Consider the following 23,367-nt stretch of genomic DNA (forward strand, 5'->3'; position numbering starts at 1 on the left):
TTATACACAGAGAGAGAAGAATAGACACAGAAGAATAGACACAAGGGAAATTCCACGGGAGAATGACCATTCCGGGGAGAAATACAACAGGGAATATACCGTAGCTCTGTTCTGACCGACATGAAGCTGCATGGGGAAACACCAATGGAGGAGGAAGTACAAATAATCCAGGAGGATGATGATGTCACAATCCCCAGACACATCAGAACGTTAAACAGCCTCACAGAACAGGTAAGAGCACTCAGGCAATTAAAGATAACAAGAAGAATTCATTGCTTTTTTTTTTTTTTTTTAGATTTTTTTTTTTGCGGCTTACGCCTTTTATTGATTTTTGAAGGGACAGACAGTATAGGCTGACAGGAAACGGGAGAGAGATGGGGGGATGACATGCAGTAAAGGCCGTGTCGGGTCCGGGAGTCGAACCCGCGGCACACTGCGACTGGATTACCAGTCCGGTGCCCAGACCGTTACGCTACGGCCTGGGCAAGAATTCATTGCTTGTCAGTACATTGGATACTTGCAAATAGCTGATCTGCAAGCATGTCATATCTTAATGTGTTGTGAGCCAGCTCCATTTAAAAAAAGAAGACAAGAAAATACTGAACAACCTTTGTCTGTAAGAAAAAAAAGTATTTCACCAATTAAAAGTATTAAAAAGTGCTTCTGATCCTCAAAACTGTTAAACGGTGTTAAACAAAGTAGGAGAGAGTTGTTTTTTCATCATTGATTTGAATAACGAAGTCAGAGGGAGCGGGGATCCTATCTCCACATTAATGGTAGGCCTACAGGCGCCTATTTGGGTAAAGTGATTATAATAGCTATAGGCCTACACATTCAAGTATCTGACAATGTATAAAGTCACCATTCCAACTTTGACGGGGAAGTATTTTGTTGTCTAAAAAACACAAAATCAAAGAAGCAAGTTAAAAAGAATATACAGGAGATATAATATTTCCAATCAAGCTGGGAATTTGAAGTAGGCTAATGTGGTGAAACTGGCAATTCCATTTCAACCTGCATTATCACGACATGGGTACCCTTTGAACAATGGGAAAGAGAAACTCTCCTCCAGCACTTATAGAAGTTTCAGGTATTCAACAGAATAATGCAAATATGTCTTGTGCATTTTTGACTTTTGCCTTTGAGTCAAAAGGTCAAATCGAAATATACCACTAAAATCATCCCTTCACATTTTTAGCAGCTGTGGACGAGGCTTCAGTTCAGGTGGTGACTGAGAATTTCCATCTTACTACTGTGTTTGCTATATAGCACTCACTGAAGCTAAGTTGACATTTATATTCATTAGATTTACTATTCTTTTCATATAACGATATTGTTGTTCATTGTATCATTATTTATTTTCTCTTGGTTCTCTTCTGGGAAACCGAGAAGTCAGATAACGATGCATTCTCGCTGACTTCCACTCAACTCTCTCACCGTTGTCTGTCTGTTCTCCCTTTCCTCAGTACCTCTCTCTCCCTCTCTCTCTCTCTCTCTCTCCCTCCCACTCTCTCTCTCTCTCTCTCTCTCTCTCTCTCTCTCTCTCTCTCTCTCTCTCTCTCTCTCTCTCTCTCTCTCTCTCTCTCTCCTTTAATACTTGTGTATTAGCCTTTTCACATTGTTGTTGCTTGAAGATCCTGCCATGAGCACATCTGTCAACTAACATTCACGTATACGTGTAATAAATGTTACTTTAAATCACTTGAGACTGTTTTTGGCAATACTTATTCATTGACCGTTATAGTGTAGCCTACAAATTAGCCACATCAGTGGGTGGTGCTATAGTGAAAACCAGGTATACTTAATGAACTGGTGGGTGTGGCCACATAAAAACATACTTTTAACACTTACTGTACACTTTTTTGTACACTTTTTCTGAGAAAAAATCTTCCGCCTAGTACGTATAATCAAGTTAATTTTGTTAAAGGGTTCCCCTCTGATTACGAGCCAAAGAACCATTTTCTGATGCTATTTAGAGAGCGTAGACGAACTTTACTCCTCCAGGTTTTTATGGTGTCACCTTTGAAACGGAACCTGAGATAATGTTTAACAGCACATCAGTGGTTAGCAGATAGCAGCAGTACTGTCCAGCGCTGCAGAAGTACAACAAGCCTCTGTAGGAATACAAACTACTGTCCCTGTAGCCATCCATGTGAGGTGAACGGAGTACACTATACGCTTCACGTCAGAGCACCATCATGGTTCGTATATACCGCCATTTTTGGAATCATTATTCATGTGTTGAATTCGGGCCTATATATATATATATATATAACACATAAATTCTAAATTGATTATTCGTAATCGTATTGACCACACAACCCTGTATTATACTTAGTTGTACATTGGTTGCGTGCAAAAATAGAAAAAGTAGCCAATATAAGCTCACTATAGCAAATTGCGACTGCGAGGCAATCACTATTGCTTTGCTTTTTAATAATCGTTATCGAGGCAAATAAAAAAAATCCTATAACCCAGCCCTACATTGAAGCAAATGTTGGGTGGGGAACACAGGGGATAGATTATTACACATGCTCTTCTGCAACTGTGCACCGTCTTAATTCTTAACCCATAAAAAAGACATGAGGTCGATTTTGTCTTCTAAATCCATTGTGATTCTGTCTCAAACCAAATTATGTTTATTCGGGCCGCCGTCTGACCCCCATCTCAATATATTTTGTTCCAGGGACCCCCGCAGAAGCAAAGATTTGAGTTTTTTCTTTTCGCTGTGTAAGAATAAATATTCACAGATTTGCACACGTCGTCACAATTAAAAAGAAAATAGCAGATCTACAAGCTTGTAGATTTGCTATTTTTCAATAGCTAACGTTTTAAATAATGGTTAAAGTGGTTAAGAGCTAAGGTGACACAGGTGCGTTCCAGGTCTTAATGGTCTAATGTTATATTTGACCCCACCAGGTGCTGTGGTCCAAGGTGATCCTCGGTGTGCTCGGGTTGGCCGTGGTGGTTGTCCTGATAGCCGTGCCCACGGCCATATTTATGAATGGTGAGTCTCGGTCGTCGTCGAGGTGATAATTATGTCGAATGAGTGGTCGCGTTTTAGATCGTATGGGCCGAATAAAGCACACGTGAGAAGGGAAAAGAGACAATTGTGCAGTGGCGGTCTTTTATTCTTTCCTTTCATGTTTATACACACACACACACACAGTAACACACACACACACTCACATTCTTATGGAACTCAATTCCAGCTAGCATCGAGCTGACCTCACCCTCGACACCCACCTTTTCATACTTTGCATTCCCTATCTAATCATGATGACCTTTTTGAGTGGTGCAACCACTCTCTTACGGAGCCGTGTGTGTGGGAGGGTGGCTGGCTGGGTGGGTGCGTCCGAGCACAAAAACAACATTGTTTTTCACCACCTGTGCGCAACCTAACACACAAACAAACACACACGCACATATTAACTGTATACTGTATATGGTGATTTTGGGTGTGCCAGTACAGTACAGTAGTGTCGTGTGTCACTCTGTCATTTCTCAACCGTTTCGGAATCGGGCCGGGTGTGATTTTTCTCTCTCAAGTTTTTTACATTTTAACTATTATTTTTCCTAATACAGTTGTTTCTGTAAACCGACTACGTAGTAGTAGTAGTAGTAGTAGTAGTAGTATCCTTAATCACCATGTTGTGGCTGATAATAATGACCAATAAATTACTCATGCCGGCAGGCTAAACCTGGGAGATAAAACAAGCTGTAATGACGCACAATAAAACAATGATAAAATGATTCATATCCAAACAAGCTCAAAGTTTAAAATGTTTATATAGCTCAGTGCACCAAATATTACAACACAATAAATATATATATATATGCAATAAATATGTGCAAAGAATCCAATAAATAACAATCAAAACAGTGAGCAAACAAAACGTGAATGAATCAAACTAATCAAAGTATATGTGCGGTCAACAAAGTGTATCCTCCCAGCTCACCCTGCCTCCAAGTTCAAACAGCCTTAGGGGCGAGCTGGTTCACACACCCATATTTGTTGACTACCAAGGGCCACCCACAGACGCTCCCACCAATAACGGAACGTCAATGCGGTGCCCACACCCATCACCAACCAAGTGACAAAATACTGTAGCTAAGCATTCTTTGGCTCCTACACACCATATACATGAATTCATTCAACATTCATTCCAATACTTATTGGACTGTCCTATCCAATCCACCACCTTGACACCTATTTATAGTCCAGTTTTCGGTGAAGAGGTGACCACCATTTGTAAAAACAGATGTGTTGTGTGAGCGGGTACCATGCACTGCAGCGTGACATGTTGTAGTCTTCGGTGGTCATCTCTTCACCAAAAATGTGTGTTTATGCCAAGAAGCTGTATTGTGATATTATACTTTGTTAGTATAGCTGTCTGGAGCACGAGACTGCATTATTCTCTACAAACATTCCCACGATCACATCATCATGAATGAAATAGGCCTACTCAAATTAATAGAAAATGGCAGATCTACAATAGAAGTGCTGCACTGCACTGTAACTTAAAATTTGTAGTAATATGCTGCCGTCGTTTACAAGGGCTGAGCACCGTGAGTTTTTATTCTGATGTTATGGTCCAGTTTCCTCTTGAGCAAAATGAGTAATCAACTCAACAGCAGGGGGTGAGAGTTGAAGAAATCACTTTTAATAAGTCAATTGGTGCAGCAGAGGATAACACGGGGAGAGGCACGGTGATCAGATTTATTAAAGAAACTGGTTTATGGGATAGACTGCAAGTAAGAAAAGTGAGAGTAACAGAAGGGGGCGGTAATGCAACTATTTGGATGCCAACCGCCCATAAAACCCCACGAAGAAGAAGAACTCAACAGCAGGTGTGAGTGATGAAAGAAAGCACAGAAGTCAGTCAGTCAATGTCAGCTGTTGATGCTGAATGCACAGCAGCTGCAGCATGTCAGTCCTGCAAGTGTTCTGCTTCGGCTTATGTTCTATTCTTTTCCAGAGCATTGTCGGTATGTATTTGATACATTGTGTTTGTAGAGATTGTTAGAGCAGCGACGGCTCCAGAAGATTGTGACTGGGGGGGGACTATGGGGGGCTGGCTATTTAGAGGGGGCTAATGAATGTTGGTTTACATAGAAGTCACTCAATTGGGTTTGTGGGGAGGGGGGACTAAAGCCAGGTCCTTGTAGAGATACAATACCTTCATTGATGTTTTGTGTGTGTGAATTACAATAGCACATGTTGTTGTTTAAAGAAGTGGTTTTCAACCCTTTTCATCCATTATTTATTCAGCATTTGAGCCAGCAGAGCCACAAACCACCATTTGATGAGATTTAACCTCTCAGAAAGAGGAAAGAGTTTGTGTTGCAATTTGTTTGAGGTTAACCCCTTATTATCCATTGCCTATAATATGGAATCTAGAGCTGCAACATTCTAAATCTTACACAGGTTGTGCTTATAACCACGCCCCGCTTCTGTGGCCAACGTGGCGAGCAGAGGCGAGTGCCTCTCGCCTCTGGGCCTCTAGCCTCCAACAACTGCAGACTAGAGATAAAGCAAATTATGGACTAGACCGCGACGGAGGCCCGCCGTCTCAAGCTAACTTGAGCCACGTGAGACACCACCCAGCGAGCTGTGTCGAACGTTGCGAAGTTCGCTTAGCCAACTCAGGCCCATTCGAGTTGCGACCCGATAGGCAGACAATAGTAAATAATGTTCTGGCGAGTGCGTTTGCCCTGACTGCCACTCAAAGTGGCTACTGGTCAATCACAGCGCGTCCTTGCACAACCCGTGTAGGCTTGGACTGGGGTCCCATATGGGGCTACTCACAGTCTCGGAACCCTACATAAAGCTTTTCTGAAATTTTGATGAGTTTTATGTAGGGTCCCTGTTCATGACTATATTTTCGTATGGGAATTCTGGAACGCGGATGATAAACATGCTCTCTAAGATCGAATCTGCGCCGTTTGACGGCCTTTTTTAGTTTAAGTTATTCTGAATTCGGGAACTTTAAGTACCTATACATTCCGCTGTGAATATCTCCTGTGGCGCGGAAGCCGTTAAGTACTTTGTTTGACCGATTTGGTCCCTGCCTCTGATCTGCTCTGTCATAGCTATAGCGCCACTAGCTAGCCAGATAGGCGGTACAATGAGGTGTCAATAAACAAGGAAGGAAGAGAAGAATCAAAGCGACCAAATCGGTCAAACAAAGATTAAAAATACTTAACGGCTTCCGCGCCACAGGAGATATTCGCAGCGGCATGTATAGGTACTTATAGTTCACAGATTCAGAAACCCTCACACGAAAAAATGTTGTCAAAGAGCGCAGACAGGCGTTATCCATGTTGTTTATGTTTTATGTATGTCCGCGTACCAGGTGGCATGGTACTGATGCAACAGGACCCCATGCACTGGGTCTAACAAATGTCAGAAACTTCAGTAGCATTGGGTTCTGCTTGGAGGGCTACTCACAGTGGTACTGCAGTGATGGGCAACAGTACTAGCCTAACACATTTTGTAAATCATTTACAATAGCTGACACAGTGACAGTCCAGGTAGGTTATGGACAGCAAGCAAATAGCTTTGAATTGATGAAACCGGGTAGGATGAACAAATAGTTCTATTTACATTATTTTAATTATGTTTTCACTGTCGACTTTCCTCTTGAGACTGAGAGATGAAAAACAAAGCAAAGCTGTGTTTCACATGCCTTTTTATGATACCTTGTTTCTCTCCGTTCGAAGAGACCTTGATAGAAAGAGCTCTTGTTTGAAAGGGATTATCACTGTCTCCAGAAAAAAATTTGTTTTGAAACTTTTTGTTAATATAAGTGCCACATTCAAGGATGAAACATGCACAAAAACAATTGCATTAAGCACTTCTGTGTGCACCTGTAACATTTGATTCTACATGCTTTTCTATCTGTATGCATTAACTTTTATAACACTTATCTTTATTATTGTATGTAAGATTGTTTGTTAAGTTAAACACGGGCATATTTCTTGCAGTGGAGTTGTAGCAAACTGCCAATGGCTTACTATGGGAGCGGTGTTGACATGCAGCCCAGTGGGCATTGAGGCGTCTACCTATTTATGTCTATGGCTGAGACCCAAGACAAACAATTATTGAAAAGCAAGATCCGCCAACTCAGCTTTACCTCCCCTATCTGCTGTGTGGCGTACAGTATGTGACCACCTCTTTAGTACAGTGATTCTCAACCCCCCTCCCCAGAAATAATCATATTTGAACTGGGGACCCCTCACCCATAAAAATCCTTAACATTGTACCTTTACTGTCATCTGGGACCCTGCCCCCTGACATCATGTGGGGGACCCACAGATTGAGAACCACTGCTTTTTAAGGTTGTTTTTTGTGCGTTTTTCCCCTTAGACAGACAGTAGGGTGACAGGAAATGGGGGAGTGACATGCAGTAAAGGCCGTCGGGATCGGGAGTCGAACCCGCGGCACAATGCCAGACTGGATTACCAGCCAAGGTGCCTGGACCGCTGAGGCCCAGGCAGAACCACTGCTTTATATTTTTAAGCCATTAACGGTCACATTATAATTGCATTAATATTGGTGAAATATTGGTTCAATTTAGTAAAAAAAGATATATCAGAATTATCTGTTCGATACCGATATTGCATTTCATTTTTTGTTTGTCTGTTCTCTCCTATGTCACGACATAAATACAGCATGGAATTGTGAGCTAAATCTTATCCAACGATATTCAAAGTTGTAGGTCTGAGAGCCTAAATATCATCAAATGGTGGTCTGTGGATCAAATACCGGAAAAATACAGGGCCTTTATATGAAAACTGTTGAAAACCCACTGGACAATAAAAATAAGACATTACAGTAAAAAAAAAAGCCCTTATCTTGCGATAATCTTTACGATCATCATGATCTTCCGCGTGCGAGTGTGACATAACGCGCGTCTGGGCTAATCTGACTGATGTTTCCGTTTCAGCGGACGATGACTCCGAGACCAATTCGAAGAGGACTTTCACCCTGGAGGATGTCTTCAACAGCTCCTACAGACCTCGGTCCTACGCCATGCAATGGATCTCAGGTGACGCACTCCGTACCGTCACCGTACAGCCACTACAGTAAAGGCCTCCTGAGAGTGTGCAAATGGAGCGGTACGTGTTCCATGTGCACACTCTCAGAGTCAGAGACAGTACACACAGTACAGGTCATGCTCATTTTTTTTTTTTTTTAATATACTTGGAACCCATTGTAAGAGCCATACGATGTCTACTGATTTTAAATGGTGTGTGTGTGTGTGTGTGTGTGTGTATATATATGGATGACATCACAGCAGGGCATGGGCGAGGCCAAAGTTGCCAGGGTTACCCAGGGTATTTAAGCCTAGTCCCTGATTGAGCACAGGTGTTGCTGACAGGCAGAGGCACACTGTTTTAAACTGTTTGTTAGGCTGATGGTCTCTGTATGTGTTAATTGCAGTTTATGTTTATTTCATTGTATTTAATTTCTAGACTGGAGTATAGGGCTTTGGACTGGATAAATATGATTTAATACCAACTGAATGGGAACATTTTGGACTTCAGTTCTTCTACACACGTCTGAACAACCTCCTAACCGTCAGTAACCAGTAGGGGGCAGAAGTATAGTGCTTTGGGCTACACCCATTTTATGGGGGACTTTTTGAGGGGTGACTGCAGGCTGCACAATTCATTTGTAGCTCAAAATCGAAATAAAGCAAACATTTGTATACTTAAATACTAGGTATATAAATGAACGTGCATTTTCAATTCGTGTTGATTAGTACTGATATATCGATTACAGGTCTTCAACTCTGAGAGCGGAACCAAATGGACCCTGACATAATATCTGTAACTCATTTGTTTTCATTTGTACACTCTCGGGGAGGAAAAAAAAGTTTGAGAACCAATATACTAGGCCAGGAAGGGCATGGCGTCACTGTAGCTAAAATAATACATCTTGGGTAATTAAGTGTTTCCTCTCTCAGCTTGTCTAACACTAAAGGTTCCACGTACGTTCTCCTTCTCCCCTGCAGATAGTGAATATCTGACCAAGACCAATGGCTCGGTCATTCTCAACGATGTGATCGCAAACACCTCTGTGGAATTTCTGAGCAGAGCAACGTTTGTAAGTGATTTCACTTGAGTGAAATATTTGTTTATAATATTATGTGTGCTTATACTGTATACAAATTGTGTCTGTGGGGATTAAGGGACATCTTTTTGGGGTTAAAACAAAAAAGTTTTTGTTAAGAAGTTGCTTTAGAGTGTTCAGTAACTAACGGGGTTCTCCCAGTCTCTCCAGTTCCTTATTATACAGAACATTTTGCCGATTCAAAGTCCTACCGGATACCAATTCCAAAGATCATCAGGTTTAATTATATAGCGTTCCAATTGTTTTATTCATCACTTCCAATATTGTGTGTTCTTGCTTACTGTAAATCACTCTGGATTAAGCCTGCTAAATGCCTAAATTGTGCTCATTTAAATTGCATCCTGTATGAGTTTCCTCTCCTGATTGGATAAATGTGGTATCCCGAGCTGAAAATGTATTTTCTGTTTGGCCTAAAGAGCTGGAGGGCCAGGAAGACCCATCTGTTCACTGAACAAACAATCTTAGCAGTGATTACTCTGGGAATAAATTACTTACTTGCACTTATTTTAACAAAACAATCACTTTAAATACATTACCTTTACAGTAAGTACAAAAGTGATGAATATGCGAGTCGGCTGTACAAGTGGTGGACAGAAAATAAGTACACTTAAGTACTGAGCATGTGTCAAATACTAGGTACTTTAAGAAACGACTATTTTCAGGGCGGCTCCGCTAGGCGGAAGTACGGCAGCTGTGACGCAATCGCCGTAGCTGTCAAAATCGCTAAGCAAACAGCCGACGGCGACATTGGTTCCCATGGTGACGTGTCTATGCAGCATGTGTCAAACTTTCTTTTTAAACACCCTGTCAGCTAACTTGCTGATATTGCTTATTTCTTACATGCGCTGGACATGATCAGCAGTGGAAAGAGGAAGGTGCTGGAGCAATCTGTGTTAACAGTTTTAATATAAACATGGTTACTGTGACATATGGTATTAGTGTTATTTCTTCATTCAGGTAGGTTCTGCCGTAGTAGAAAGGGCTGCGACGGAGAACAGGTTTATGTATCGAGCACTGATCCATTTCCGGTTGCCGGAGCCGACTGCCGTAGCCGTCGTTGCTTAAAGTCGCTATTGTCAGTTGTATTTTTGGATACTTATTACCTCCCTTCATTTCAAACTTTTGACTCCATGTCTACTAAGGTTCACTTGTAGTGTGATGTTATGCATTGAGCTTTAGTTTTAGTCAACTCTTTAGTCGACTAAATGCATAGAGTTGATTTGGATGCATCAAAAATTTATTTTGGCAAGCCTTGGTGGCGTCGTAATGGCTGACACCTAATGTCGTAATGGCTCTACCCTAACGTATGTGACTTCTCTCTCCACACAGGAGCGAGTGGACGCCTATGATTACCAACTGTCGGCAGATCGTAAATATGTCGCCTTCATGAGCAATTACTCAAAAGTAAGTACAGCTTTTATTGACTTCACGCACAAGAAAATAAACTAATCAAATTCGGCTAAGTTCCTCATTCCTTGTTAATGTTTGTCCCATTTAGGTGTGGAGACATTCGTTCACCGCATCGTACCACATTTACAATCTGACGGCAGCGTACGTATCATAACCGCCTCAGAAGCCATTTTCAAACGTTTCATGTCCATATTCAACTATTTTGTTTTTTATTATTTTTTAAATTCATGAATCTGTGTCTTATGTCATACTAAAGTCTATAACTGCATCGCACAAAAGATAGCTGATATACAAGCTCACTACGGGTTGCGATGCATTGTGAGCTTGTGCATCGCCTTTATACGCTTTTCAGAAAACTGTTTTAGAAGACATTTTCTAAGCTAGGCCATGGATTAAACTTAAACATTGTAGTCTCTGAATTAATGCATTTGTTTTTCCTGCTGCTTTATAGGGACTTTATAACAACTGATGTTCCACACAAGATCCAGTACTTCTCCTGGGCTCCTGAGGGCCACAAACTGGTAATATGGTCTGACCCAGGGGCCATTTTTGTGTGTGTGTGTGTGTGTGTGTGTGTGGGTGTGTGTGTGGGTGTGGGTGTGGGTGTGGGTGTGGGGGTGGGTGGGTGGGTGGGGGGGCTCACAAGCTCACAATGTGTCTCAGGCGCAGCGCAACACATTGTGGGCTATTTTCTGAAATTGTCACCCTAGCACAACCGAGCATAAAATGACTTGTCTTTTAAATGTCTTAATGCCACTGGCATTAAGACTAGTGGACTGGCATCTCCACTAGTCCCTCCCTAACATTTGGTTGACGAAATTGTCAGTATATTTAGTCATAGTTTTTATTTAGTTTTGATGTAGTTTTTGTCTGTGTTTTAGTCGGCGGAATCAACAGTGGTACGAGTAGAGGTAGGCTTGCTGACCGGCTTTGTGTGCATTGATTGTTTGCATAGGCATTTGTCTGGAACTATAACGTGTTCATAAAGACCAGCCCTGGTGCCGCACAACATCAAGTCACAACCAATGGAGAGTACAACAAAATCCTGAATGGAATCCCCGACTGGGTTTATGAAGGTAAATGACAGAATGCTGGAATTTCAAAACACTGGAATTTAACATGTTCATGGTGTACCCTGAGTTGGATAACAGTTTCATCCTGACCTGAAAATATGTTTTCTGTTTATTAAAGATTGATTGATTGAATAGTACAAGAAAGTACTTGTACACATAGTACTTGAAAGTACTATGTACTTGTATGTGTCCGTGCTGCAACACCTAAAGTGGCCAGTAGAGGGAGAGACGCACACGCACACACGCACACACACGCACACGCACGCACACGCACGCACGCACACGCACGCACACACACACACACACACACACACACACACACAGAGGCCAGGGAGGAGTACAGCACCACTCACTTACTTCAGTCTGGTTTTATAGTGTTTTCTGTATCTTTGCGTATTTTTGGACTGTATTTTTGTGTATCTTTTCTACTATACAGTATATGTTTTGTTTTATGCTGTCCAGCTCTTGGGGTCAACCCTAGTTGTTTTAGGGTACTTTTAAATGTGCTCTAGAAATAAAATGTACTTGACATCCATAACGTTCCATCTTCGCTCCTCCGACAGAGGAGATGTTCTCGTCCAACCAGGGCCTGTGGTGGTCTCCCGGTGGTCGGTACGTGGCCTATGCACAATTTAACGACACGCAGGTCCACAACATCGAGTACTCGTGGTTCGGCGAGGACCAGTACCCCTACACTGTGGTCATCCCGTATCCCAAGGTGACGCACGCACCTCCCGAGTCCCAACTGCTTCTGAAGCCCAATTGGCACTATGCACATGCAGCAGCCATTTTGGAAAGAACTTGTGGCCCAATCCCGTATACCTCACAGGTGTTAGCGATGATACTAAGTCAGGATGCTGCTGTTGTGCGCGTTGGCTCACTGGAAACACTCGTTACACTACTTTTAACAACAGCAACACACTTTTTTTTTTCTCATGCTAGGTTCATTATTTGCCTGACATAGTTTATATAGCTTCAATGTACAGATTATTTTACTATGTACTGATGCTAGCTTCTTGGGCTCTTAGTTTACTTGGGCATGACACTGTCTCTCTGCATTTGATGTATGTGCTTATTGTAAGGCGCTCTAGATAAAGAGTGTCTTCTAAATGCCTAAATCGTTTGCTAAATGCCTAAATTGTCTGCTAAATGCCTACATTATCGCTCACAGCACTATACGGGGTGTGTATCAGATTGATATAATGCATTTGAACGTGGGACATCAAGCTGTTCTTCTCGTCCAGCCAGGTACTCCCAACCCTGAGGTCAAACTGTTTGTTGCGGACGCCACCGACCCCAGAAACGTCTCCCAGGTTGTCGTTCCTGATCTCGTTGGCTCAGGGTAAAACCAAATGAACCGTTCATATCTAGGGCTGCCGCCACCAACATAACATTTTACTTGATAAGATTAATTGTTATACATTTTGGCAATTATGCAAAAATGTATTGTGGACTATCTCAAATAACTGCGATAGATAATTAAGTCACTGACAGACCTATTCAAGTCTTTCAAGATAGTCTGTATACTTTGTTGTCGGGCAGAAATCTCTTATCTTATCTCTTATCTTTTTAACGAATGCCCTACTTCATAATACTATACAGTGCCACACAAAAGTAGCAAAAATAGCCGATTTACAACCTAAAAACGTGTCGCGACTAGGCTTTGAGCTTGTAGATAATCTATTTTTGCCATTGCCAACTTGAATCCTGAAAAGCAACAGTTATGGACATCATAGACAACGTATTCATGTTTTTGCCTTCCCTCAGCGAGCACTACTTGAGCACGGTAACCTGGGCGACGGACGAGCGCCTGGCCGTCCAATGGCAGAGGAGGAAACAGAATTACGTGTTTCTGCAGATCTATGGTCTCACTAATAACAGCTGGACTGGAGTTGAGGTGCTCTGTCTGTCTGTCTGATATATGCAGTGGTGGAAAAAGTACATATTATATATATGTATATATATATATTTCTTATAGTATAAAAGTAAAAGTCCGGAATTCAAAATATACGTATGTACTTTATAGTAAGTGGACCACCACTGGATCTATATGTTGATACTGTATAGGTTCTTGCCTGGTTTTACCTGTGATCCTAGATGAGGCACTACACTGTCTCTGCATTTGATGTTTGTTTTTTTACCTTGCTTTATTGTAAGTCTCTACGGATCAGAGCTGGTCTGCTAAATGCCTAAAATCTATATCATCCAGGGTCTGCAACTAAGAAGTACTACAGGCTGGGTTGGACGGGTATGTTGAGTACAAAATACTATTCACACTTCTTTTTTTTTTAATCAATCAATGACATTGGAACTAAAGTTAAGCTCTTATTGATCGGTATCACAATGAATTTTTTTTTTTACGTTTTGAAAGAACTTTCTATGCAATTAACTTAACTTTTTTCATGTTTTCCAATGATGTGGGCTCCGCTGCATGATGAATCATAATGCCATATTTGCTTGTTAGTTTTCCCCCTCAGAACCAGTGTTTTCGGCAGACAAGGGCAGTTATTACTTGATAATGAGTGACAGCAATGGCTATAAACATCTCCACCATGCAGTTGGCCAGGTAAGCACACATACCTTAAGTAAGTCAAGGTCCTAATAATTTGATTTTTTCTGTTTTTTTTTTTGTTTTTTTTTTAGTTTTGACTTTTTTTCTTTTCAGATTCAATTAGTTTTACTATTATCTAGTTGGTGGCGCATTGGTAAAGTATACCTGCCCACCACAGCATAGGTTGTGGTGGGCAGTGGGAGGAAATGATCCATCCTTTTTCTTTCCGACTGGTTTTCCAAACTTGTGTAACATGGAACACAATTGGCCCCCGTGTTCAGTGGAGGGTAACCAGGCGGGGAGGGTGATAATTGGCCCCCGTGTTCAGTGGAGGGTAACCAGGCGGGGAGGGTGATAATTGGCCCCCGTGTTCAGTGGAGGGTAACCAGGCGGGGAGGGTGATAATTGGCCCCCGTGTTCAGTGGAGGGTAACCAGGCGGGGAGGGTGATAATTGGCCCCCGTGTTCAGTGGAGGGTAACCAGGCGGGGAGGGTGATAATTGTCGCTGCACATACAACTCTACGGCCCGGGGCGGCGCCTGTCAGCAGGGAGTGTTGGGCGGGGAGGAGTAGGACGAAGGCTCTATGTCCTCCCGGTGGGGGCTCCTCACTGGGGTGAGCCGCAGTATAGGAGCAGTGACAACCCTAGACGTAGAAAGGTAGACGCCTCCTCTGGCTCTGGGCCGTCTGTATCTCGGGCGCCATCTTACAGGGAAGGAAGCCACAGAAGTGGCTTCCTTCCTGGTAAACTAGCACAACAAAATAAATGTGAATAACTCAACTGTTTTCATGTAAGGCCACACAACCGTTCCTTTTTTATTATTTTAATAACAATTTCTCTCTTTCATAACCTGTCACTCATATTTGCAGGGCCCTGCATTCACCCAAGTCACAAATATCACTACAGGCCGATGGGAAGTGATTGACATTCTGAAAGTAACTGCAGACAGCGTGTAAGTTGGAACAATCGATCTATAATCTATTATCTCAATCTTCGATAAGCTTCCGTGAAAGGTCTTGTAAGTGCAACCATGTTGTGAATGTGGTATCAATCATTGCTATTGTGGTCCTTCATTAACGGGGGTCTCGCTATATCTATATCTCTATATAAAAAAAACAGCACATTTTCAATCGGGATGAAGAATCCATTCATCAGCTTCAATTTGATAGTGTACCAATTTCTCATTTGAGACTTCCAATTGTATGTATTTATCCTGTGTGAGTTGAGTTCTCTCCCCTGATTGGATAACATTTCTATCCCGGTATGAATTTTCTGTTTACTAAAGAGGTTTCCTAACAATAACGGCAAAGATTATCAGAATATAGAGCAGCTATTTAAGATTTGCAAACTAAATAACTTGTCTTTTCTTTGTTCAGTTAATCTTATATTGTCACACACGCTCCACAGATATTATTCAAGTAACGAGCTGGGTGGTAAACCAGGTGGCAGGAATGTCTACAGGTGGGTTACGTCTCACACCTAAGCTCTTTGTTGTGCCGTTAAGTTGACACGATAATTATGAGCGTCCAAACTGATGTGCAAGTTGTCAAACAATACTGTACAGTCTAGTTTAAGTCACCGTTTCACTACTGTGGGTGTGTGTCTGCTTGTGCGCATGTGTGGGTGCATGTGTGTTCATAGGTATCCGATCGCTGGTGGTGAGCCTGTATTATTAACCCGTGGACCGGAATTCTGCCTGTCCAACTCGGCCTACTTCAGCCACAATGCCTCCTTCTTTCGCCTGGGCTGTCACGGTCTGTCACACCACACCACACACACACACACACACACACACACACACACCCTCATAGCTACATGGATTGAAGTTCTCAGTCGCCGTGTTGTGAGCTTGTAGATTGGCTATTTAGCTAGTATTTAGATTAGTTATTTCAAGAAAGGTGATCAAATTAGCAACAGAATACTAGTGTACATGTGTAGAAGAATCTTCCAGAAACATGAATGTCTCAGAAATGTCATTTCTGCTGGTCGGCCTAAAATATCATCAACATTTTCTGTTTCAATTTATTTTTGCTTTATTCCATTGTAGCTAGAGAATGTGCCAATGCCACGTTTGCCTTCCCGATTCCGATTGGGCGTATTGGGAATACCGGTGTGTAAATAATAACAAAAATAAAACATCTAGCTATCTAGTTCCTCTGGGAGGGGGTTCCAAAGGTACCCTTAAAGGTCTGTCACGGTCTGTAACCACCCCCTCCATAACTATCTAGTTCCTCTGGGAGGGGGTTCCAAAGGTACCCTTAAAGGTCTGTAAATATCTAGCTATCTAGTTCCTCTGGGAGGGGGTTCCAAAGGTACCCTTAAAGGTCTGTAACGGTCTGTGTATCTAGTTCCTCTGGGAGGGGGTTCCAAAGGTACCCTTAAAGGTCTGTAACCACCCCCTCCATAACTCCAGTAAGGTTCCATTTGGTTCCATTTGTAGACTCAAAGTTTGAGAATCACTGATCTAGGAATACATAAAGGTTCCATTCTTGGTTGTTAAAGTGCAGCTACAAGTTAGTAAAATAATAATAATGTAAATAGTAGCCTACAGTACGAGTATAAAACGTCAACAAAATATTACTGTAAATTATACGTGTGATATCAGTGTTATCGGAATGGCAGACTGACATACTCACCGATAACTATGTCAGTTTTTAGTCTGTATTCACAGATTTTCTGATTGGAACAACTCTAACACACGCTGCTTCTCAAACCTTTATTTTCATATCAAGGACCCCAAATGTATGTATTTAGCCACGAATCCCCAACTGAACGTTAAGGAACCGGTGTTGAGGCCCAGACCCCCCTTTGAGAACCACTGCTGTAAATAACACAGCTGCTCTGTCAAAACACAAGGGATAAAATACAATCCACTGGCCGCTGTATGTGTATATTTGTACGTCTCTAAATGTTCTGATGAATTGAAAATGCTGGACCCTATTGTAAACAAGTGTAATGCTTTATGGTGTCGTCCACAGTACCAGTTTTTGTATTGAATTGTGCTTTCGTGTGAAATGTAACCATTCTGCAAACTGTTAATAAATAATCCAATCAACCCGTGGCTCAAATTCTCTCTCTCCCTCGCTTAACATGCCATTTGTCTTTGCATCCAAAGGTCCCGCGATTCCCCGCTTCTATCTGCGGGACAACCGGGTAGGTACGCCTGAAGGCGGTCTCTGTCTGAAGCACCTGGAAGAAAACCTGGACTTTGAAAAGCTCATTTCAGAGATCAACATGCCCCAGGTGCGGCTAGACACCATTCAGATTGAAGGAGAAAGTAAGTGCAATGTCAAACAGTCAAACATTTTGAGAGAAATCCTCGAGTAATGACTTATTTCTGTCTACAGTGCATTTAATTTGCATCATTTATAAATCAACCAATCAAATAAATTCAAATTGATTGTTTTAAAATTGATTAGACTGATTAACCTTTCAAGCCTTAGGCTATTTTATTCTATGTTGTAATAAATGGCAGTTTATAGGCTCAAGCTTGTGAGCTTGTAGATCTGCAATATTCAAAAAAAAAATCCCTGCGTTCCTATTTGATGTGGCTTTCCATGCGTTTGTCCCATGCAGAGCTGTGGTACATGATGACGTTGCCTCCCGGCTTTGATGAATCCAAGAAGTATCCGCTGCTCATAGACGTGTAAGATACTCATCGTCATGCAAACGCACAACTCCTGTTGCGTTCTCACTTTTTACTCTGCGTTTACAGTTTTACAACAGTGATTTAACATGCTGTAGTGTGCATGACAGGTGGCTAGGTTTGCGGTGACAGTGCCAGATAGACCAGTTACCTTGAGTATATATGAATAGAGACGGCACCAGAGTTCTCCTCCCACCCACTTGCATTAAGTTGCTCAAAAGCGCATGAGGCGATTTCACTCCTCCTTCCGGGTAGGAACAGAGTGCATTCTGGGATGGATTGGACGGTTGGACCCGAATCGTGAACACGCTGGTCTGTTGACTATCATTGCACGCGTTCATGTGCGTTCACGTGTGAAACAGCGTTCACGTGTCATCATGAACGTGCGCAATGATAGTCAACGGACCAGCGTGTTCATGATTTGGGTCCAAACTGCAATATCAAATTCGGCCACTATGTCCATTTCGCCACAGGTTTCCTCCGGGTGTTTTGAAAGATTTCCACTCTGGAAGCACAGTTGTCCAACTCTAAACACAGTTGTCTCTAACTCTAAACGGACCCGTGTATACGATACTTTGGTTTGCCCTTTTCTATGGAAACCGTTCTCGTGTAAAAATGGCCTTACAATTTGCCAATAAAGTAAAGTGCTTGTGTGGTCTTCCAGGTATGCAGGTCCCTGCAGCCAGAAAGCAGACTACCGCTACCGGACGGGCTGGTCTGCGTACCTGGCCAGCACAGAGAACGTCATCGTGGCCAGCATGGACGGACGGGGCAGCGGCTACCAGGGCGACAAGATAATGCACGCCCTCTACGAACGACTGGGCTCCGTCGAGGTGGAAGACCAGATAACGGCGGTCCGGTGAGGAATCGTGGGAGAAAACCGTTTTTAGACGAGCCAACGATAAATCCCAATTCATACTGGGTGTGTGAGGATTGGGAACCTCAATTTCAACATGGAAACGATTGGACAAAAACAAGAAGATTAGTAGTATTATAAGTACAAATCATTAAAAAAAAGAATATGTATGTGTGTGTATATATATATATATATATATATATATATATATATATATATATATATATATATATATACAAAAAGCGGTGGAAGCTCAGGTGCAGAGGAACATCTACAATGTACAGTAGATTCTACTGTACATGTATTGAAACACACAAACTGAACAGAAAAATCCAAGTCAAAGGATAAATAAATATAGATGGCCTGTCTTTTTGATCTGTTAGACAGAACTATGTCCATATACTACAGTAGCTGTTCTTCATACACGTCATTAAAGGTGGAATCAATGTAAAGAGCTTTGTGGTGCAGAGAGGTGCCAGGTCACTGTGGAACACTAAAGGTCTGATCATCTTTTTTTCTATTTCAGTGAATTTATCAAAAAGGGCTTCATTGACGAGAAAAGAATTGCAATCTGGGGTTGGGTAAGTTTCTGAAAAAGAGAACCAGTTGCATTTTTTGAAATCATTTTGCAATTACACTGTACACATATTATTAATCGTAGTGTCCTTATTTTAGGTATGTCATTATGAGCCAAAAATGCATACATTTCTTTTTTTTAAATGCAAAAAGTACCGATCTATAAGCTGAAAACGCGGTTGCGGTGAGAATAGTGAAAATACTAGAAAATATACTACAAGCTCAAGTCATAACGCATTGGTGCTGTTGTGTACTGTAAATGAAATGAACACTACACTGTAGGTGCAATGTACTGTACATGTCTTCCATGTTCACAGTCCTATGGCGGTTATGTCGCATCAATGGTGCTGGGATCCGGAAGTGATCCGGGACTGTTCAAATGCGGCATGGCTGTCGCTCCCGTCTCCAAGTGGGAATATTATGGTATGCTTCATCTTTTTCGTTTGTTTAGTTTCTACCAAAATCCTTAGTAAAGCACAACATTAATGAACCAAAAACACCAGCCATATCCTTGACGTTTGTGAAAATCCGAATTTTACTTCACTGTAAAGTCTTGTGATCTTGTCTTGACTTATGTTCCAGATACCATCTACACAGAGCGCTACATGAACCAGCCCTTTGAAAACCCATACTATCAAGTAAGTACGGTAATATAAAACATACCTTGTGTTAAATATGTCAATCATTGCATCTCCAGCTCTTTAATAAACAGAAAATGCAGGAACGGGATAAACCACTGAAATTGCAATGAACATATAGACAAACTTTAAACTGGAACACTATACAATTTAAGCTGATAAATGGTTACACTCTCCCGATTGGCTGAAATTGGCAACCCACCTGCATTTATTTTGTGTTTATTGAAGAGATGAAGACAAAGGGAGACGTAGCTGTTACTGAAAAAACTATTCTACAGCAATCTAAGTCATTCAACTTAAGCCCTATACACCAAAGGGTCACCATGCAACTCCTTGGGTCCAAACGGTTGCAAGGAGTTGACGCTAAAATCGTCTCGACCCTTTGGTGTGGTTTGGGCCATTGAATTCCATGCGTTGAATCACTAGGGTCAACGTGCAACACGACGAATCACACCGCAGGGACAACGCTAAAACCATCTTGACCCTTTGGTGTGGTTAGGGCTTTAGATTCTTCCTTATTTGTGTCTGGGCTGATCACGTACACTGTACAGTAGGCCTATGTTATAGAATAAAGTGAAACGAATAAACCTGATGCCACTTAAAAAGTCCATTTTATACACTTATGATAAACGGAATACATTAAAGGAATACGAATACACATTCCGTTTCATTTGTTTCCAGAACAGCACGGTTACCGCCTTGGCCAAGAATTTCCACGACGTGCAATATCTTTTGATTCATGGAACAGCAGATGGTAAGATAACCACAATGATTTGTTTTTTATTTTAGTCTTATTTATTTTTCTTTTAGTCTAATTATATTCTTCTGCCTACACATGCGTGACGTTTCAATGATGACGTAGTCTGCGCCATTTTTAAATTGGGCTAAACAGCCCAATTTAAAGGTATATTCAGTGATTTCACTTAATTCAAATATCACTTATTTTTTTGTTTTGTTGTGATAATCCTCCCTACTATAGAGTGTGCTGGCCATATAAGGAGTTCCTCCCTGTCCCCAGTTAACCCCTGGGGGTCAAAAAACCTTAGGTTTCGTTTTTGACTCTCTATCCTGATTGGACGAAAGGCTGGGTCCCACAGCCAAAAACGAAACCTAAGGTTTTTTGAGTGAAATCACTGAATATACCTTTAAACCATTGTGAACCAGTGCAGAAGCGTCAAAAGTCTTCCCGGCTGGGGGGGGGGGGGGGGGTGTGTGTGTGACTGTGTGTGATATTTGTGCAGATGTGTTATAATTTATAAAATATGACTCCTCGATAAACACCATTAATACCTTGAATCACTTTATTTCAGTATATCAGTAACCAAATGACCACAATAAATGAAGCATAAATCGTACCATATTTCATTTACGTTGCTATATTTTCTGTGATTTAATATCCCGAAACCGGCTTGCTGATGGCTTTACGGCCCAACAGAGAGTGTCTGTAATGGTTTTACAAGTTGTGTGCAGTTTGCAACCTTGGGAAACTAGCAAGGTTGTCAAAATGTCCACTGGGCTGTTTTGAGAGAAGTCAAGTGGAACTGCTAAAACAGGGTGAGCAGCCAAGGGCACCCCTGAATTACACACATTTTAGAATCTTATGTCACATTACGGTACGTAAATATATGCACCATTTATTGTGAGCTTGTAGATTGGCTATTTTCTGTGAAGACATTTTTGTTGTAGGGGGGGGGGGGGGGGGGAAGAGCAGACAAAGTGGAATTGTTGTTACAATTTGAAACTGGTAAAAGTATTTTAAGCTTAACACCAGAAATGTGCTGATGCACCCGTTTGTTGTTTCAGACAATGTTCACTTTCAGCAGGCAGCTCAGATCTCCAAAGCCCTTGTCGAGGAACAAGTGGATTTTGAAGCCATGGTGAGTACATTTGTATTTTATAATGAATTAACTACCGGTAATAAAAAAAAACAGAACTGGCCCGAAAATTACGGCCTGGCCCTACCTGCACTTAAGACACTGCCCCCGCTGCCACCCTTAGATCTCCATATAGAGCTGACCTGTTCTGACATTCCATATATGGCCAGACCTCATCAAACCCTGTACACTCAAAGCACTGCCCCCGCTGCCACCCTTAGATCTCCATATATGGAGCTGACCTGTTCTGACATAACATGTTGATCTGACCTGATAAAACCCTGTACACTCAAGATATATGGCCAGTAAAGAATTCATTGCATATGTTGATATGACCCCCCATGCCAAAGCTAGCCCAGCAGTCTGCCGTCGCCCAGGCGGATGCGTGCACGCGACCTCGCCCTTTTAGGGCGTCTTTCTGGTATCAACAAGGATAGGATTATCAAAAAACAGTTCTGTAATGATCAAGAGGTTTAGGGCAGGCTGAAGCCGATGGCTTATTTTGCCTATCCTTTTCACATCAATGCAAACTTGGAGAGAGAGAAACTACGAGAGGGGGGACAAACAAAGGAAAACAAACAGGAAAAAAAGAAGAAAAGAGAGAATGTCTGGAGGAGTGCAGGGCTATCAGAAATGACTTTGGACAGATGGAAAAATCTTTAGTTAAACTTGCAGAGTGAGGATTACTAATATCTACTACTACTACTAAATGTCTTCTCCTCCTGTGATTTGCCAGTGGTACACTGACAAGGACCATGGCATCAGCGGTTCGGCCAATAAGCACATCTACACCCACATGAGTCACTTCCTCCAGAGGTGCTTTGCTTGACGTCCCTGATGGTGTATCCTCACCCTAACCAAGGAATCCATGTCATTGCACTAATAAAAAGATTATCTATAGCCAGAAGCTTATCGGGGAAACTAACCTTTACTCTGTTGACATTCTTCATATTTATTATACAGTGATGAAATGTGTGTAGAGATTGTGATTTTATTCTTGGCCATAATGTGGCAGCTTTGTGTCTTAAGTGACAGACTCCAACTATTGCTTTTGTCTTATCCTTAAAATCGAGGTACATTAATGCGGACAAATGATGATAATGTGCTACCAAACTATAGATATATATATATATATGTCCTTTTGGACCAGTGTAGTGATAAGTAATACTGATGAAAGATTTGCGCTGACTTACTGTGTACATTTGTGCCTTACATTGATCATGTGTGCCAACATTTTTATTGCACTGACTTATGCACATATTGTACTATAATAACTTGATAAGGTGTGTTGGGTATTTTTGTCAATGGCATATTTTGTACAATAATGGAGATTTATGATTATTTCAATAAAATAAATTGTCAATTTTTAACTAAGTACATTTAAGATGGGGGGGGGGGGCTGTGCAAATGTAACTCTTACAACATTACAGTTAAAAAAAAAAAAATGAACTTGCCATATTGTTAAGTCAAACTCTGAAAACACTTTTGACCAGTTGTATAGGACTTTGTGAGCAATGTTCCATGCAGGACGGGCTTCAGACGCGCCTCCTCAGGAGACTTGGCTCAGGTCAGAACCCATTTGATTTGGCGTTAGGAGCCCGTTG

The 23,367-nt window shown here is 41.7% G+C and overlaps 1 protein-coding gene across 1 annotated transcript; it reads left to right on the forward strand.

Annotated features, from left to right (window-relative positions):
* Positions 1-120: 120 nt before the first annotated feature.
* Positions 121-22,839, forward strand: LOC310853932 (dipeptidyl peptidase 4-like; the record flags this gene model as incomplete). The annotated part of the gene is made up of 25 exons (XM_083758406.1): positions 121-231; positions 2,920-3,007; positions 7,950-8,051; positions 9,021-9,112; positions 10,469-10,543; positions 10,638-10,690; positions 11,001-11,070; positions 11,505-11,625; positions 12,186-12,340; positions 12,867-12,964; positions 13,390-13,519; positions 13,832-13,870; positions 14,087-14,188; positions 15,043-15,125; positions 15,581-15,634; positions 15,815-15,927; positions 17,289-17,450; positions 17,750-17,819; positions 18,484-18,678; positions 19,202-19,256; positions 19,569-19,674; positions 19,834-19,889; positions 20,571-20,643; positions 21,693-21,766; positions 22,500-22,839. 25 exons carry the CDS (start codon positions 121-123, stop codon positions 22,590-22,592), a joined length of 2,370 nt encoding a protein of 789 aa, XP_083614532.1. The 3' UTR covers positions 22,593-22,839.
* Between the last annotated feature and the right edge of the window lie 528 nt (positions 22,840-23,367).

The sequence above is a fragment of the Protomyctophum parallelum genome (genome assembly GCF_964188405.1).
Source record: "Protomyctophum parallelum genome assembly, chromosome: 23".
In the NCBI taxonomy this organism is placed as follows: domain Eukaryota; kingdom Metazoa; phylum Chordata; class Actinopteri; order Myctophiformes; family Myctophidae; genus Protomyctophum; species Protomyctophum parallelum.